Below are 18,484 nucleotides of genomic sequence, written 5' to 3' on the forward strand. Positions count from 1 at the left end.
GCCCGAAGTGCTTCACAGTCAAATAAAACAAAGACAGCGTATGTGACCCAAAAAAAAAAAGATGCCCTACTTGTAGGAACAAACACCATGTCATGTAACTACAGTGCTTCTGGTGCGGAGGGGGCCATGGCTGGACACCCCCAAAACGGCGAGGCGGGGGGGTCAGCAGGGTTTTCGGGGGGGGGGGGGGGTACTCACACGATGTGCGCCAGGTCCAGCGGCCTCTCGGGCTGCTCGGGAAACACGGGGTGGGGGGGCTCCCGGCTGGGGACGCAGCCCAGCGACTTGCTGATGGCGTGGCTCAGCTTCTTGGCCGGGGATTTCTGCGCAGACAACAAACAACACGAGTCGTCGGTCACTTAGCGAGCGGTAATCGTTTATTTAGCGGTAATAAGACAAAAACGGGGGGGCCGCCAACTCCACTCCCACAGCCCCCGCTAATAACACAGCCGCCGCTGTCATTACTCACTGGCCTGGGCAGATCGGTGGCAGATCGGTTCAGCTCTTAAGCTTTTATCTGGGGCTACAGAGTTAGCGGCCTGCTCGTCTGCAGAGATTTACACAGCCGATTTAAATAGCTGGATGCTTACGGTCATAGGTAAAAATCCGTGGGAAGTCCATCCTCTTGAAAAAGTCCATTTTCAATAACGTGCTACGCAACACCACATTCGGCTGGCTTTGCACCGATCTGCAATGCACCACACTAAATCACACCAGATCACGCCAAACCACATCACACCCAATCAAATCAAACCACACCACAGCGTACAGCGAACTGCATAACGGCAAATCACACCAGACCAAACCCAGCTGCCACCTCGCCATCGCCTGTCCTGTTACCCAGCCGAACCGCCCCCAGAAACCAGCGCGTTTTAAAGCAGACTTGCTCCAACTTTAAAAAGTGTGTCAGAGAGTCTACTGCACACCAGCCCTATCAAGTCCACAGCAGGACGCATTCAAATTCAAACCATTCCAACCGTTTCAAGGCAAAGCTATTCTGGGAGCTGCCAGTTCTGACACCTATTTTTCCGCAAACCGTTGCGGATTGACCTTGATCACCGCGCTGTTCCCGAGCCTCTCTTTCTGTTTAAAATACAGAAACGCAGAAGAACAAAAACTTTCCCAAAAATGAAAGAAACCACAGCTTGGCCTATTTAGAGCGAGATTTCATTTGTGACCCCAGAGACAAAGCAACCTTTAACGAAGGCGAGTTTTATTTAATATTGGCCGATTTGTTTTCTCCAAGTTCGCTCATTTTCAGTGAACAAGGAGAATGGTATATTCGCCCACTCCTCTTCAGTGCTTCTGTTACACTTGGCCCTCAGGATGCTGATGTCTCTTTTGCGTTTCTGGCAGGGTTGCTCAAACAGGAAGTCACATGACATCACCTCACTCATAGGGAACGGAAACAAGCTCCACCAATCATGGAGTACATTGTTAACAACCAATAGGACAATGCCAGCAGTGATTGGTGGATACTTTTTGTCTACTTCTTCCCAATTCCCACACTGACCTAGGATGTATAACCAGAAAGTATCGACCAATCATCATCAATGTTGTTCTATTGGTTGTTACTAAAATACCCTGTGATTGGTGGAGCTCCTTTCTGTTTTCCACCAGTAAAGTTGACAACACAACCGTCTTACTCATATTTTACCACCCCTGGGTTTCTGGGCCCTGTAACCATGGGGATATCATCTGTTTTCTGGGCCCCGTAACCACGGCGATGCATCCCGATTTCTCGTCCCGGTAACCATGGCGATCCATCCTGGTTTCCGGGCCCCGTTGCCCGCGGTGATTCAGCCTTTAGGGGTCACGCCGCGTGATCTCCGGCATCGCTCCGCCTGACGCGGCGGGAGACGGATTAGGCCGCCGTTCCCCGCTAACGCGGAATTAATCACTGTGATGGGGGGGGGGGGGGAGGATCCACCTCCGCGTTTTCACACCCCAGCTCGAAACAGCTGACCTCACCGAGGCAGCCCAAACACCCCCCCCCCCCCCGGATGTCTCGCTTCCTCCAGCGTCTCCTCCGCAACATCACAGACTGCACTGGGACGACTAAGAAAAGAACTCTCTTCGGAGAACGTCACAGATGAAACAGGAGCTATTTACAGAAACGCGTCCATCTGTTGACACAAACGTGAAGTCGCTTTTTATTCGGACTGAACTTTAAATCCCTCCATTTTAACCAAGATAAATGGAGAGAGACCGGACGCTGCTTCGCTAAGCTTCCAAGACACACGCAACGGAGGCAAGCAGCAGCAATATAAAAACCCTGATGGACTTGGAGCTCGGTGGAATAAAGTCATCACTTATTAAAACCAATGCATTTCCAAATATGGCCTTTCTGAGTGTTTCATAAGCTTCCAGCTTCACACAGCCAGTTCGGTTAGTAAAAGCTCCCATTGGTTTAGAAAAGGCCCATTGGTTGTGACGATTAAAATGCTAATCGCTTGATTGTGACAATGTTCTTGTTCTGTGTTCCTAGCTTATGGGATTTCTTTTTTTAACAATGTTTGTCGGTGAATGTGGGTGTTTTCAAACTTTCCTGATTCAGAGACCCCCCCCACCCAGGCTCAAGGGTACACAGGGGACCCCTAGGATTGGTTAATTTTTGCTTTATTGTTTTTTTAAAATACGTTTTATATTTTCCCAAATCTCCATAGTCATTGTCCATCAAGTCTGGCCAGGGACCCGCGGCAGGAGCTTCCGCAGACAGCCTGTGGAAACCCCGGTGTTAATGCCTCTTACTTACGCGCAGCAACGTAATGGAGTGTGAGATCATATCCGACTAAAAGAGTCTGCGCTGCACTAAATGCGAACACGCAGTTCACTTCCATTAATATCAAACTTACCGCGAGAACTTTTTTTTTTTTTTTCCCGAGTCGCGAGGCTGAAAATAACGGCAATAAATATGTAAAAGTAACGGAAATGCGTTCTGGCAGGCAGAGCCGCTAAAAGCGCCTGAAATGGAAGCTGTGTGGGAGGAGTGCGCGCGCAGACGAGGAGTCCCGCGACGGAAAAACCCGCCGGCCACAGATGCCTTCGTCGGTCGCCCACGGCAACGACTTCGGGAATCATGAGTGTGTCGCTGTCTTCGGGAATCACGAGTGTTTCGGGATGAGTTACCCCAAAAATGTCCCCCGCAACCCCCGATACCGTCACAAAGCAGTCAGATCAAAATTCTCCAACTTGTTACTTCATATTATTCATATTCATGTTATTATTTTGGTTTTCAACAACGGGCGTGATGCGTGACAACAGACGTGTTCTCCCGCAACGCAAATAAGCTTATGAAATATAACCTGCGTTATACGTCTTTAATCTATAGTGCAAAGCCATGGAACTCTACCCTCTAGATTTCAGTTATTACAGTTTTACTTAATCTAGACTACCAAGATAATTAAAACCTATCGTATCCCGCTTTATCTCTCCGAACACGCAAGCACAACAGTCACACGGACATGTGTACATCTTTAAGGCCGCGGAATTACCGGGTGGTTCCGCAGAAGCAGAAGTCAAGAGCGGATGCTGCTCGTATCAGCGTCCCTCTCCTGGTCTGCAGACCATGCCGCCCTCTAGTGGTGAAAGAGTGGTACTGGCTCACACAGTCAGGTCAGTGAAACCCAAAATGGCCTGTAATAGGCCAGACTATTCCAGAGGACAGGGGCTAAAAACTTTATTATTATTATTATTATTATTTAATGTCATGCAAAGCTTCAAAACTGTAACTGCTAAAGGGCAAAACGTAGCATTTGGCACAAAGCAATCAGCGGAATCCTAAAGAATCGGTCACAAAAATATAAGCAGATTTCTATGCGTGCTGTTCGGAGCGCACATATATCGAGAAACACAGCTAGCTGCCACTGCAGTATACCGATTCTGTTCCGTTTTACATCCGGAAAGCTGCTCGTTTCTATCAGAGTATTCTCTCAGTCTTGCTGCCACCTACTGGCAAATGCCAGTTACAGCAACAGCAATCAAAGTTTGCCGCAGTCGTGACTATCGAACATAGTACAATAATATCACACAGCTTTGTAAAATGTAACCCAGAAAGCAGAACATATTCCCATTGCAGCTATAAGTTAGCGGTCGGCTTGTTCTATTAACGGAACCGTCAGTACCTCGGTGACAGAGAGACGTGTCAGGGCGGAACCCAACCTCAGCAGCCAATCAGGTTCAACGCTGCATTGTGACACAACATCCCTTCGGTTTCCTGGTTGTAAATTATAGAGCCGTTCTCACAGGCTTTCACCTCGCTTGAAACCGACTCAGCCATTTGCATTTTGCTTTTATGCCCACCCTTGCACCGAATCGCTGACGTGGCGAACGCCTGTTGCCTGGTTACAGAGCAGACGCCCGTTGCCTGGTTACAGAGGAGACGCAGCAGGCAGACTGCCTGAGTGTACCGGCGTCACGAGATTCTACGGCTCCATTTTAAAAGCCGCGCTCGCGATTAAGTTTTTTTTTTTTTTTTTTCTTTAACCAACTGGGATACTCAAAAGTCCTTCTGTGTCTGTTTCAGCAGGTTTAAAAAAAGACCAGGGACAAATGGACAGAATCATCTAGAATGTGATTGTATGCGGCAGCATTAAGATCCTACTTCACTGGAACTAAGGGGCCTAATCCAAACCATGAAAAACAGCCACAGACCGAGGGGCGTCCATATATTTTAGGTTATATAGTGCATGTAGCACACAAACAGCCTGTTCTTAGGTTCTCTGCGTTTGCTTTTCCCAGCCTCGTCTATACTGACACCTAGTGGTGGGATGAACTATAGCAGTCAGGACCACAATCAGTGGCAGATCTACCTCAGACTGCATCTTAGCTCCCCTCCAATCCCCACCCCCCAACACTTACTATGCAATTAATTCAGCGACCATTACTGTATTGGTCACATCACGTACATCAGCACTCACCAGAGGTTGTTGATAACTGCAAATAATAAAGCAAAAGCCCATTTGCATGACAACCTGGCAAGCCAATGAGTAACTGAATCTCTCTGCAAAGATTCTACAGGATGATGTGGCTCTAAGCTGTGGATTGGTGCACGTCGTCGCCACGGTGACCCACCCAGGAAGAGTGCTCCTTCATCTGGTGCTGGTTGCTATGGGGACCGCTGGCGTGGCCCCGCCAGAAGCAGTCCTGGCAGAGCTGGTAGTTATGGCACTGTTGGCAACGGTAACGGAATCCCATCATGCTCTCGTTCCGACAGAAAGAACACTCCACAGGATGGAAGACTGGAGAGACAGGAAGTGCGCACGGCGTGAGCCAATCAGGGGACAGGAAATGAGGACAGCCCCAGCGAATCAGAATGGCACACTGCACAGTGAGTGTGAAGATTTTCAGTTCAGATCTAAACCGTCACACCAGATGAGATAATATTGAAGAGTTCATTAAAATAATCTTAAAATGGTCCTGGGGGGTGGGGGGTGGGGGGTCGCTCGGTTACCGTTTTCCACGTTGGCGAGGCGGTGCATGAGGGGGAGCCAGACGAGGCACTGTGGGGGGGGGTCGGCCATGAGCGCGTCCAAAAACATGTTCAGCGTGACCTTCTTCTGCAAAACAAAGACCACAAAACCCACGTCAACATCACCACTGAAGGCTAACTTCCAGCAGAAGGACACACATCCAACCAGATAAAATCTGTGTTGAAGGCTTATCCAGGGGTACACATAAAAACACACGTAACCCTGGATTAATAGGTATTTGCTGTAAAAATAAACAAAAACACATATTGGCAATTATACGTACAAACAGTATAATGCAGTACATTGGTTCCCGACCCTGCTCTTGGAGATTGACTATCCTGTAGGTGTTAATTTCCCTAATTCGGCACACCTGACTCTACTAATTAGCAGCTCAGTGAGATCTCCAGCTGTTAAACAAGACGTGCTGTATTAGGACTGGAGTAAAAACCTACAGGACAGTAGATCTCCAGGAAGAGGAGGAGGTTGGAAACCAGTGATGTAGTGGCTATATCAATACAATCACAGTCAGATCCTCATACAAAGCTTCAGTCACAAAAAGCCAGAAGATATTGTTGATACTGACATTGCACGGCATTGTTCTTTGAATAGGAGCAATGTTGTGGAGAGGTCCACAAAATGGTTGCATAAGGTGATGTCAGGAGTGACAATATATTACTTAAATTCAGGGACTACATACAACAGAGCCCCTAATATGAATTTGTTGACACAAGACGAAAAGCACCCTGGGGACCGATGTCTATGAAGCAAAAAATGATCAAACAGGTCCCTGTCACTTCCTATAGCCAGAAAAACACTGACAGTCACTCACAGACGACCCCAGAGAGTCCCAGTAGCATCTGCAATTAAGACTTCGCTAATCACATCGATTTATCGAGCAGACTCTGAGAAAACCTCGCCGAGGCAATAGCTGGATTGGATCGGACGACAGGAACCACAAAACAACGATCCGTGACAAAAAAAATTATCCGTGTCTCTTTCGAAAAGAAAATGACAAGTTCATTGGCTGTGCAAATTTTCATTCACGAGTCACGTCATCTTGCTGACATTGTTTGGCAGCCAGTCAGTCAGTCAGTAGAGGAAACAGAACCCTGTAGAGTTCCTTTGAGTACACATCATCCCGCCCACGCAGCCAAGGCAACGATCGGCCTATAGAGGCTCATTTAGAAGTGATTGACACACGCGCTGGACCTATTCTGGGCTTCGCTTTCTCTCACAGTGACAGAAGGGGTGTGTTTCCTAAGACAACAGGAAAATGACACAGCCTGCAGCTCAGGCACTTACACCCTGAACACTGTGATCTCAGTTCTCAACCACATGAGACGCACGAAACATGATCACATGACCAATTCACCCCAACTGACTTTCCTTGTGGGATGAGTTCGGAAAGACAGACTAAACATTGCAGTGTGCGGTCTGTAATTTAGAGAATTACAGACAGGTCTAAGTTTGAGGCTTAGTTTTCATTCATTCACATGATTGTTTTTAATTGGCAACCGTACGAAATAACTCAAGAGTTGCAGAATCTGTTTACAGAAGGATTCTTCATAAGTGTACCAGAAGGGTGCTTTCTGTTCCATGACATGAATTCAAGGATTCAAAAGGTGTTTTGAAAGTGTGGTGGACAAGATGTAGAAGGTTCCTATCTATCAACTTCAACCAAAACATAAGAACAGGCTGGAGTATTCCCTGCTTCTGGCACCCTTGACAACTGCACTGATTAATGAGATAATGTATGCACAAAGGCCATCCAATCAAAAGTAGCAGGTGATTCAGATGCCCAATCAGAACGGAGAGGGCGGGGTGATTTCTGACTACTTAAAGGCAAAGTAAACACCTAGCAGCTGCTCCACCCCGCAGTCTGCACATACTTATCTCAGCTCGGCACGGTTGTACTTTATGTACATCCAGGTGACCCGCACCTGCTGCTCACCTGTTGGGGGAAGCAGGTGCGTAAGGAGTGCTCTGTGTACCCAAACGAGGGGCCCTCGAACACGGCCGTGGGGAGCTTCAGCACCTCCCGAAGGAACTGGTCGAACTTGGAGAAGGTCATCATCCCGTTGGAGTCCGAGATCTGCGAGAAAACGTCTGAAAAGGAAGGATTTTCATCACACACACACACACATATCCATGTAAAGACATGTATGCACACGCGCACGCGCGCACACACACACCAACCACCTAAACCTGAATTTGAACCTCAAATTTGTTTTTTTAAAGTGAAGACTACCAATAATTAGGCAATATATTCATGTGACAATGATACAGTGGCTGTGGAAAATCTGCCAAACGAATTTACATCCCTTCAGAAGTCCTACGTACTGTATGACACAGCAGGTGGTAAAGAAGTGCTGTGATTCCCAGTGCCGTACACTAGGGGGAGCCATTGTCCCAAAATGCAACCCGTTCCATGAGGACAGTTAAAAAATGACATACTTACACCTCAGTTTGTCCACGATCTTTCCACCGCACATGGTCGCCAGCATGGCTTTAACGGAGAAGACGGTGAGCTTGCCATGCCCTTCGCTGAAACATCGAGAGGAACGAGAAAGAAAGAAAAAAAAAAAACAGTTCAAGTTCCATCGCATTCTGCACTGGGAGAGAATTAAGCTACACGTTAAAAACCATTTGACTATTGTTTGCATTGCAGAAATAATCAATCACCGCATTGGTTTTTGTTATGTCTTCAGAGTTATGATTCTGCAAAATAAGTTCATATCTTACTGTTTTCTCTACATATGAAAATGTCCATTATTCCAGAAACACCAGTACGCTGAATATGTGCAATACCCGTTTATGAGGCTATTAGCAGTTACAGGTACAAGTATGGGACTGGTGATTAAACACAAACAAGAGTGCTCCGTTTGACCAAAGTGAACTATGAAGACGACAAAGACACTCAAGGGGGGACCGTAATGACTCATCTGAACCATCTGGGACATCAAGAGGAGGAGGGGAGGAAAAAAATAAAAATAAAAAACATTTGACAAAGTCGCAGCGCTCTTCCCGAAGAGCTTGGACGCTCCGCTGGAGATGCAGAGCTTACGGAAGCCTCTCTCGGGCTGAAGGTGACACGGGGCGTGAAATGGCAGTTGATAAAAAAAACAAACAAAAAAAAGGCAGCTGCTTCCGTTTCCACTCGCTGCATATCAACGAGTCCTCCTTGTTTTTTTAAAACGGGCGTAACTGACGTCTTCAGAGACTTTAAAAAATAAAAAATGAAAAATAAAAACTCTGGGCCCGTTAAGGAATCCTCAAATGGCCTCTCTCGCTCCCTCTCTCTCTCGCTCTCTCTAACTCTACCTCTACCTCAATTCACCAGGGCCCCTCATAAAGAACACTTTTATCTGAAACTCGGCTTTCATGGGGGATTTCTGCCTTATCTGACAAGAAAAACCACACGTCAGAATTCTGACTCACTTCCTACCACAGTGATGCAAGCAGACTTGCGGTGTAAACAGAGACACCTTCCTTTTTTTTTCTTTTTTTTTTAAAGTTGTTTTTTTTTGCTCAACTCTCCTTTATAGTCGTCAGCATCAGTAACTAAGACAGGGCAATTTCACAGCTTTTTAAACAAGCTTCACTTCATGGAGCGTGAGGCCTCCTAGCCAGGCTGCTGTGTGTAAAAATTCACAACTTATGGCAGCAATCAGCGGGACTGCCTAGATATGATGCAGGAGCGGCATCGACTAGCAATCGACTCCGGGCCGGATCTGGGCCTAATCTGGGTCAAATCTGGGTCAAATCTGGGCCAGATCTGGGCCGAATCAAGGTGGAATCTGGGCCGAATCCAGGCCGAATCTGGGCCAAAGCCCGCACTGCCAGGCCGGACTCCGTGCAGTTCTGCCCCGGAGTCGCTCGCTAGCTGACTGAGCACCTGCACTCTACCTGTGCCAGCCGAGCAGGAAGAACAGGACCGCTCATTTCAGTCCGTTAAAACACAGACATCAGAATTCAGCTCATCTCTGGCTGCACGGCTTTAGGGCCAATTTCACATGCGCTAAAAATAAATCATTATACTTTCTTTTTTTGTTCCGTGTTAAAGATGTATTTAATCATGTCTGGCTGGATTCCCAGATGAGTTCACACACGCACAGAAGGAAGAATGGGGAGCAGGAAAAGGACTCCGCTCTCTGTTCTCTGGCCCCTGGCTGATTCTGCACTTCCCCACAGGCTGTTTGCGTGACAGGAGCATGTGCCATTGATCCAGCAGGACTGCACCTGCTGCACAGGCCAATGCACTCACATGCACGCAAGCACACGCTCACACACGCGCACGCACACGCACACACACACACACACACACACATTCACATTCTCACACACACACACACACACTCTCTCACACACACACACACATTCTCACACACACACACACTAACACACTCTCTCACACACACACACGCGCACGCACACACACACACACACACACACACACTACCTGTCGTAGGCGGCCACCATGAAGTTGAGCAGGAGGCTGATGGACAGGTCCACGCTGATCTGGTGGGTGCACTCACTCACACACACACACACACACACACACACACACACACACACACTACCTGTCGTAGGCGGCCACCATGAAGTTGAGCAGGAGGCTGATGGACAGGTCCACGCCGATCTGGTGGGTGGTGGGCAGCCGCTTGTTCAGCTGGTAGTAGATGGAGGAGATGATGGTCTCCAGGCGGGACACGTTGATCTCTGTGTTGTGCTCCAGGGTGTTCAGGCCGTTGTCCCTGAACGCCTCGATCATGTTCCACACGTCCACCAGGTGAACTGGGGGGGGGGGAGGCAAGGGGGGGCATCGCCATGGAAACAAATCAAAGGGGGGGGGGGCAGACTCTTCCTTACTCGTGCATATGGAAATGACATGTACTATAAATATACTGTTGGGAAATACAGCATCAGCATATTACAACACTTCCCAATATATGGGCAATCATATACAAATTAGCACCATTTTCAGGAAAGTCAATACATTTTTTTACAATATATAAAACATATTTTAAAAAAGAGAAATTTTGACTTTGTGCACTGCTTACAGACAGACCACTCCACCAACCGAACCGAACGAGTGGATAAGGTACAGAACAAACACACTGAAACCCACGCCCAAAACAGGGGGGGAAAAAATCACTTACGGTTACATCTTTTCTGTACAAATCTCAGCTTGCAGGCGGTCCGATATGTCGACAGTCGGATGACGTCAAAATTCTGAGCCCCTGATAAAATTTTTTTTAACCAAATAAAAAGAAATTAGTTTCATCGTTCACACCCTGACATTTAACATGAAAACAACAATGTTAAAAAGCTTAGCTCAGCTTTTCAATTATTTGGCGATAAACAAACTCTCTATTCAGGAACTGCGCATTCAACAAAACTGGACTACAACGGCTGGTCTTGCCAGGTCCAATGAAGTGTAGTGCGCACATGGGAGTTGTAGTTCAATACTCTTTCAGGCATTTTACTTCTACGCTGATTGATCTTTATTTGGTCATCATCATTCAGAAACAGGTCATCACACAGAGCTTCACAACACACATTAACCGGCAGAAAAAATGCTAAACTGAAAAAAAAAACCTCCAAATGAGGCTGGTTATTCACGCATCTCCTACTGTGGGTAAATGAACACAGTAACGAGTCAGTGATTTGCCTGGATACTCAATGAAGAGTCAGTGATTCGCCTGAATAACTCAGTGAAGAGTCAGTGATTCGCCTGAATAACTCAGTGAAGAGTCAGTGATTCGCCTGAATAACTCAGTGAAGAGTCAGTGATTCGCCTGAATAACTCAGTGAAGAGTCGGTGATTCGCCTGGATAACTCAGTGAAGAGTCGGTGATTCACTCAGATACACAATGAAGAGTCAGTGATTCATATGGATACTCACTCATCTCCATAAACAGCTGCCTCTTCTCCGCCATCGTCTTTCCTCTCTTCCCTCCTTCTTCAATCATCTGAAGGGGGAAAAAAAACCACACAAATCATTACAGTACAGAACTGTACACGCCAAGTTTATTTTAATTACTGCAAAGAACTGTATTTGCCAAGTTTATTTTAATTACTGCAAAGAACTGTATTTGCCAAGTTTATTTTAATTACTGTAAAGAACTGTATTTGCCAAGTTTATTTTAATTACTGTACAGAACTGTATTTGCCAAGTTTAGTTTAGTTTACTGTACAGAACTTTACACGCCAAACTTACTTTAATTACTGATAAGTGGAGAATTATGGGTCACGGGGCAGACAGCCTTAGATAATTGGAATATACTGACAATATACTGAAATAAAATGTACTGCCAAGACACTGCATTAATTCAATATATATGGACATGCATACATACACATTTTGTTTTAAACACATGGCTGTACAATATATTTAACATTATATTTGCTGTATTCCAGTAAAGATGGTCTGTTCAGCACGTGTCCTGATATTCAATGGTCGGCACGGCGCTGGCCTGCTCAGTGTATTTAATCAAACTCTTTATTTAACCCGACAAGACGACTGAAAACACGCTCTTTTTCCTGCCTCCAGAACCACAACCGGGCAAAGAGACACGGTGAACACAAACACTATATATGGTAAAAACATCGAGGACTGAAAAAACACACAGACACACAGACACAGACACAGACACACACAGACACACACAGACACACACTCACACACACAGACACACAGACAGACACACACACACACACAGACACACAGACACACGCGCACGCGCACGCGCACACGCACACGCACACGCACACGCACACACAGACACAGACACAGACACAGACACAGACACACACAGACACACACACACACACACACACACACACACACACACACAAAAAAGAAAGAAGGGCAGCTAAATATGATTGCCCCCACGTGGGGCAGGGGTTCGAACCCCACTGTGGCACTTCCTCAGCAGTGGTCTCTTCTCTGTCCGATACCCTCCCTGCCTTCTCCCCGTTTGAATAAAGAAAAAACAAAATACAAATAAATAAAGGAGGAGGAACTGTCCCCGCTAAAATGATGATTCAGGAGAAACCTGGCAACTCTACTATAAACCTGAGGTTCAAGACTGTGTTCCGTTCATTCCAAACTGGAACAGCTCTACACTGGAACCGTTGCCAAAGGAGGAACTGATTTTCGGCGAACGGGGACTTATTAGGAGAGTGAACCCTTGAGCTGGACAGGGGCCTGGAGGTTCAACGGTGAGAGAGAGAGAGAGAGAGAGGGTGGAGGGATCTCAGGAATGAGGCCGATTCGGAGAATGCCCCCCCCCCCCCACTTAGGGAGGAGGAGACGCGACATCAGAGGGAATTGCTGATTGGCTGTGAAGGCTGTCCGTCACAGCAAGTGTCCCTCAGAAAAAGAAAAAAAGAAAAAAAAACAAAAAAACAACACAGCCATGCTGTAAATATACTAGATAGAGCCACTCCTGGATTCAATCAAAAACCGACAATTAAGGGATGTGCTCTTAAACAACAACAACACCTTCCTGTATGAACCTGCTGTCTTGTTGCTGCAGTTAAAATTATTCACTCTGGCAAGAGAGGCTTGCTAAGTTTCCAAATGGAACCGAGAGTCACATGACTGAGACACGGGGGCTGGATTAATCCGAGACAGTTCATTTGGCTACGGCTATTAATTCAATGCAGAGATCGATATCGCTCTCTCAATACCTCTCCCTCTCTCTATGCCTGTCTATCCATCTGCCTCTATCTCTCCATCTCTCCCTCAATCTCTATCTCTCTTGCTCTCTCTCTCTCTCCTTCTATCTGTAAGTTCTCCCTCTCTCTCTAAACAGCAGCTTCACGGACGTAGGCAGTGAGCAAATCTCTCAGGTCCTCTTATCAAAAATAACCTCTGGGAAGAGAGAGAGAGAGAGAGAGAGAGAGAGAGAGAGAGAGAAGAGCTGCAGAGAGCTCTCTACTCATCACTGCATCCGCACAGCCTGAGAGACCAAAGTAAGCACACTCCCAGGAGAGGAGCCCTGGACAGGCCCGGACCCCCGGACTGACAGACCGCCGCGCTCCCGACACATCGGCCGACTCCGCCTCCAAGGCCCGTCCTCCGCTAACCGCTTGTGACATCACGAAAAGGGCCTCGGCTGCTGGAAAAGACAAATCGCTTAGGCCTTCAAGGCGTGACATCACAATTACGTGATTAGAACGTCCTTAAGCAAACATTCTAGCGATGACGTAACAATCGCCGCTGCTAGCTGAAGGTTCTAGAACACCGACGCTGAATATTTGAGCAAGAAGATAAACGCACTAAAAAAAAAAAAAACCCTGCTCTTAAAAGGGGAATGCTTCTGAAGAGGGAGAGAGAAGGACGGAGCCTAAAATGGTCCCGTCCTTTCTCCTCTCCCACAGCCAACGAGTCCAGACGTTAATTAAGCAGTGCCAGCAGATCTCACGCTGAGGAACCCCTCCACCCCGCTGCGGAAGGTGTCACTGTAAGATTAGTTTTTTAAATCTGGCTCACATACTAAAAAAAAGGAGAAAATATATATATATATAGAGCGCTTATTGCCATTGCTTTATCGTTCCCACAAGGATAGAGTACGACCTTCATATGTTCTTCCCGTAACATAACGTTCATCGCAGCGACAAAAAAATAAAGTTACGACATTCACATTTTCCAGCCCCCGCACCCCCACGTGCTTCTGGAGCCAGGCGAAGCCTCGGACGCTTTCTACGACAAAAAAAGAAAAAGAAACTCTCCTCGGACATCCCAAGGTAAAAAAAGAACCACGACGAGTCAATATCCATCACCGGGTCCATTCATGCTGAATATTTCAAGCTGGACAAAATGTTCAGACACAGGTAAGGGTTTTTTTTAATTCTTCTTCTTTTTTCTTCTTGCTTAAGCGGAGAAGAGCAGGGACGTGCCAGAGATTCAGTCAGCCCCGGCACGCGGCAGAACTCATCTGCCAGGGCCTCTGGTGAAACGGACACGGACAGAATGTGTCACGAGCGACGGACTCCATTACAAGGAAACGTCACCCACTGTGAGCATAAAGCTCAGTCAAGTACGGGGCTCTGAAACCAGTCAAAAGGCTCCACACACCCCTCTGCTTCTTTTAAAAATTTATTTATTTATTTTTTTTTTTACATTTTCCCGTTTCCTAGCGAACGAGAGTTGGCAAATTTTTTTTTTTTTTAATTTCGCCAGCACGTATCGTCAGGGACACTAAAGCACACGCGAGATTAAAGTCCTGGCGTTCGGAGCGGTCATATCGTCCCTGTGCAATAAAGGCCTAAATCTGTTCTTCTGAAATCATAAACTTAATTGAGAAAATCTAAGGAACACCCCCCCCCGCCCCCCCCAGTGCTGGTTCCCATGGGCAACACAAAGGCATTCTCGCGAGCGTCTTAATTAGGACCCGACGAAAATTGGATTTCTTGGCCCAGTAATGACACTGAATTTTCAGAAACCGAGTCAATCAAGACCACCCAACCAAGCCTGCTCTGTTCTTTTAACAATGCCTCCGACATTCTGATGGAAAAATTAAACAAACCGTGTCAAAATACTAGGGGGTAAAAAGAAAAAAGGAAGGTTTAATTAAAAAAGAACAATTGTCAGGAAATTGCGCATTGGCACTACTCAGTAAAACAGACAGGGCCATTCGGAGTAACGAGCGAGGAAAACCTAAAAGTTTAAAATGCGTTAGCGTTAGCATTAGCACCCAGCCCAAGCAGCAGGTTTTGGCCTGCAGTCGCAGCTGCGGGCGACGAGGTAATCAGCGCTAATCTTTAACCGTTCTGCCTGCAGTGAAACTGGGAGGGAGGGAGAGAGGGAGAGAAAGAGAGAGGGAGGGAGAGAGAGGCATGTGCACACTGTTCTGGCCCAGGACAGACGGCATAAGAGAGAGACACAGATGCACGTGGTTTTAGAAACATTACACTGCAGGCATTTGCCACACGCTCTTATCCAGAGCGACTTGCACGACGCTCTTAGAATGTAGGATATGAGCGGGACAGGGACGCACGCAGTTTCGGATATGAGAGACACATAGACGCACATGTTGGTCTCCGATCGACACCCTTTCTTCCCATCTGCCACAGGGAGTTTTTCCTTGCCACTGTTGCTTTAGGCTTGCTCCTGTGGGGGTCTAGGCCAGGGTTGTCTGTGAAGCGTATTGTGACAACTGCTGTAAAATACACTATACAAATAAAATTTGATTGATTGATTGATAGATGCACATGGTTTTGGGCCAGGACAGACTTGGCGCATTTTCATACGGTGGCCTAGGAGTTAGCAGTACCTGTGCTGTGCCGCCATTTTGACAGTATCCTGGTCCTTCTGTAATGAACCGCACAGTGTCTCAGTATCACCCGTGTCCGTCATCATCCATCAGCACCAGACTAAACTGCCACACCGCAATACGGTGTGCAAAAACCAACCGACTGACAAAAACGACAAAACGAATCATGATCGATGGATTTAAATTTGCGACAGAAAGGGATGACGTTTATAGATCGGGCCGAGTTTCGCTGAGAAAAAAACCGTCCGTTGGTCTCCGTCACCAAGGGAGACGGATGCAGCTTATCCCAGCATGCATTGGGTGACAGGCAGGAATACACCCTGGACAGGCTGCCAATCTATCGCAGGGCACACACACCATTCACTCCCACACTGCATGTCTTTGGACTGTGGGAGGAAACCGGAGTACCCGGAGGAAACCCATGTGGACACGGGGAGAACATGCAAACTCCACACGGAAGGGATTCGAACCCAGGATCTTCCCGCTGTGAGGTCGACGGTGCTACCCACTGCACCACCGTGCCGCCCTCCAGACCGACCAGCCAACTGCAAATAAAACCCAGCCGTTTAAAACGGGTCATTTGTGGTCCGGGCTCAGAAACTCCTCACTGCGCACGGGGGGGGGAAGAGGCAGAACCCCTTAATAAAAGATCAGCTTCCTCTCCTGCACCAGATAGCAGGTTAGCGCTAGCGCCCAACAGCCCCTTCGCTCCAAAGAGCCGCCATTTGTCCCGAGGTTCGGCCGCACGCACACGCATCGCTTTCCCGCTCAATTGCCTCCATCGGCGGCGCACTTTGTTCCGATCGTGATTTTTAAGCGCCATTTACTCAACAGCGGGCGAACGGGGGCGGGGGCCTGGGGGGGGGGGGCAGGTGGGGTGACTGGAATCGATGCCGCGCGGCGTCTGAATTATTCAACGCTCGCTTAATTTCCCTATTAAACGCAGAGGACACGGCACAATGGCGTCTGATTGGGGCCGGCTCTTAAACCGCACTCCAGTCCCAAGCCCCGACGCTTTTACGACCGGCATTAAACGAGGGCCTCTCGAACAGTCAAACGGTGCGGGCCGTACCCTCTGAGGGGCCCGAAGCACGATCTGATCTGGGTCCGCGCCCCTGTTTTAAAATACATACATAACACACAATACACAGCCAAAAGTATGTGGACGCCTCTGACAAGCAACATCTCATCCAAAATTATGGGCATTAATATGGAGTTGGGGAAGAGGCAGTATTTAATTTGAAAAAAAGGAAGTATTTTCAAGGACAGCGGTGCATCTGACCACTTTCCTTGGCTCTCCGTGTCTCGGGCAGCTCAACAGGCGGGCAGGCCAGCGAGCGACCAACCAGCCGGCCACCGGTGCGTGACGAGACGCTGTCGCCCCCCCCACCCCCCCAAACTGCAACCCGCTAATCCCTGGGCGACGTTACCGCCAACTGTGCACCTCCATGCGCGGATGCCAGCGCTGGCACGGGCCGGATCCCACGGCAGATAAAACCGCCATTGCGCTTTTTCACATCTCTGCACTTCCTGAATGCTGCAATGAGAGCTCACACACGCAGATAATATTTTTTTACGACGGTCTTTCAGGTCCTAGCCAACCACAGTGTGTGCTTCCATAGGGAAACATCCACACAGCGGAACAGCGCCTTTAAACCCTTTCAGGTGTGAGGTCACAAACGTGTGACTGCAGTGTTCTTTTCGCTGAACATTCTAACGATGATGTCACAATCACCACTGGGGTGACCGACAACGGAGATCTAGAACACCAACACAGAACTTTGAAAACAAAAAAAACATTCCAAAAGACCTACTCTGTGAGGCAGACAATATGCCTGAGGAGGAAGGTTCTACACCCCACTGGTGTTCTGCTCCTAGCATTGAGTTTATGGCTCATGCTGCTTTTTAAATCCTTTAAATGCTTTTTTTTTTTCCCCCATCGCTGTGCTTGGGAGCACGCTCAAGAGTCAGCCTGAGCAGTGCGTAATACTAGCCCGTGTTTATTTAGTACAGAACCGATCCCGGCCCTTCGCTGGCTGCAGCGATGTTACAGCACAGCCTCGACGTCTTTCCCGTGCTGGGCGTGCGGCGTTCAGCGAGCTGGCCCGTGCTCAGCTGGCACTGCCAGGCGGGCGCTGCGTTCTTTCGGCACGTCTACGGAGAGCAGAAAAAAAAAAAACGGGCAAAAACACAAAAATATCTCCCGAGAATATCTCCCGGTAAACGAGTCTATGAGCCACAGCCGGCAAAATGGCGGAGGCGGCAACAGCCTTTGCACACTCAGAGGCGTAAAAGCACACAAAGGAAGTCCAGCATCCTGCATTTCATATGAAATACACACATGCGCATTTCAAATGCCTGTACTCTAAACACTCCCCAAACACTGACAGCTAGACACAGCGCATCAGAGCAGTCAAATGTAACACAGCGATCACACTGTAATGTGACCAGTAACAGAAGGTGCACCGTTACACAAGTGACCACACAGCCATTACACCACCACACAGCCTGTAACAGACGCAACACTAACACCCACACACCCTGAGGAAGAAGAGCTGGGCCCATGTTTCAGGAAGCAGGATCACTGGGTTAGCTGGATATCTGAGTAAAACCTGGAACAGCTCTTTTTTACTTCAGTCCATGTTCCAGATTTGGGAGGGTTCCGGGTTTTACTCAGAGCAGTTATCCAGCCTAAATCAGTAATTCTGCTTCGTGAAACACTCCCCAGGT

The 18,484-nt window shown here is 47.8% G+C and overlaps 1 protein-coding gene across 9 annotated transcripts in view; it reads right to left on the reverse strand.

The window, feature by feature from the left end:
• dtnbb (dystrobrevin, beta b) overlaps window positions 1–18,484 on the reverse strand; it is a 98,986-nt gene that overhangs the window by 52,844 nt on the left and 27,658 nt on the right. For 8 of the 9 annotated variants that reach the window (XR_004765772.1, XR_004765771.1, XM_035422580.1 and 5 more), the window contains exons 3-10: window positions 11,377–11,443; window positions 10,631–10,711; window positions 10,052–10,265; window positions 7,930–8,015; window positions 7,423–7,577; window positions 5,453–5,558; window positions 5,074–5,240; window positions 199–323 (exon numbers count right to left, since the gene is read on the reverse strand). Coding sequence is in view for 7 of the 9 variants with exons in the window: in XM_035422580.1 (XP_035278471.1) it covers window positions 199–323; window positions 5,074–5,240; window positions 5,453–5,558; window positions 7,423–7,577; window positions 7,930–8,015; window positions 10,052–10,265; window positions 10,631–10,711; window positions 11,377–11,443 (1,001 nt within the window). In the remaining 2 variants the exon portion in view is untranslated. Of the gene's footprint in view, window positions 1–198; window positions 324–5,073; window positions 5,241–5,452; window positions 5,559–7,422; window positions 7,578–7,929; window positions 8,016–9,930; window positions 9,994–10,051; window positions 10,266–10,630; window positions 10,712–11,376; window positions 11,444–18,484 lie in introns of those variants that run through there. The other variant, XM_035422583.1, reaches the window with a different exon arrangement.

This window comes from Anguilla anguilla, chromosome 6 (assembly GCF_013347855.1).
Source record: "Anguilla anguilla isolate fAngAng1 chromosome 6, fAngAng1.pri, whole genome shotgun sequence".
Taxonomy (NCBI): Eukaryota; Metazoa; Chordata; class Actinopteri; order Anguilliformes; family Anguillidae; genus Anguilla; species Anguilla anguilla.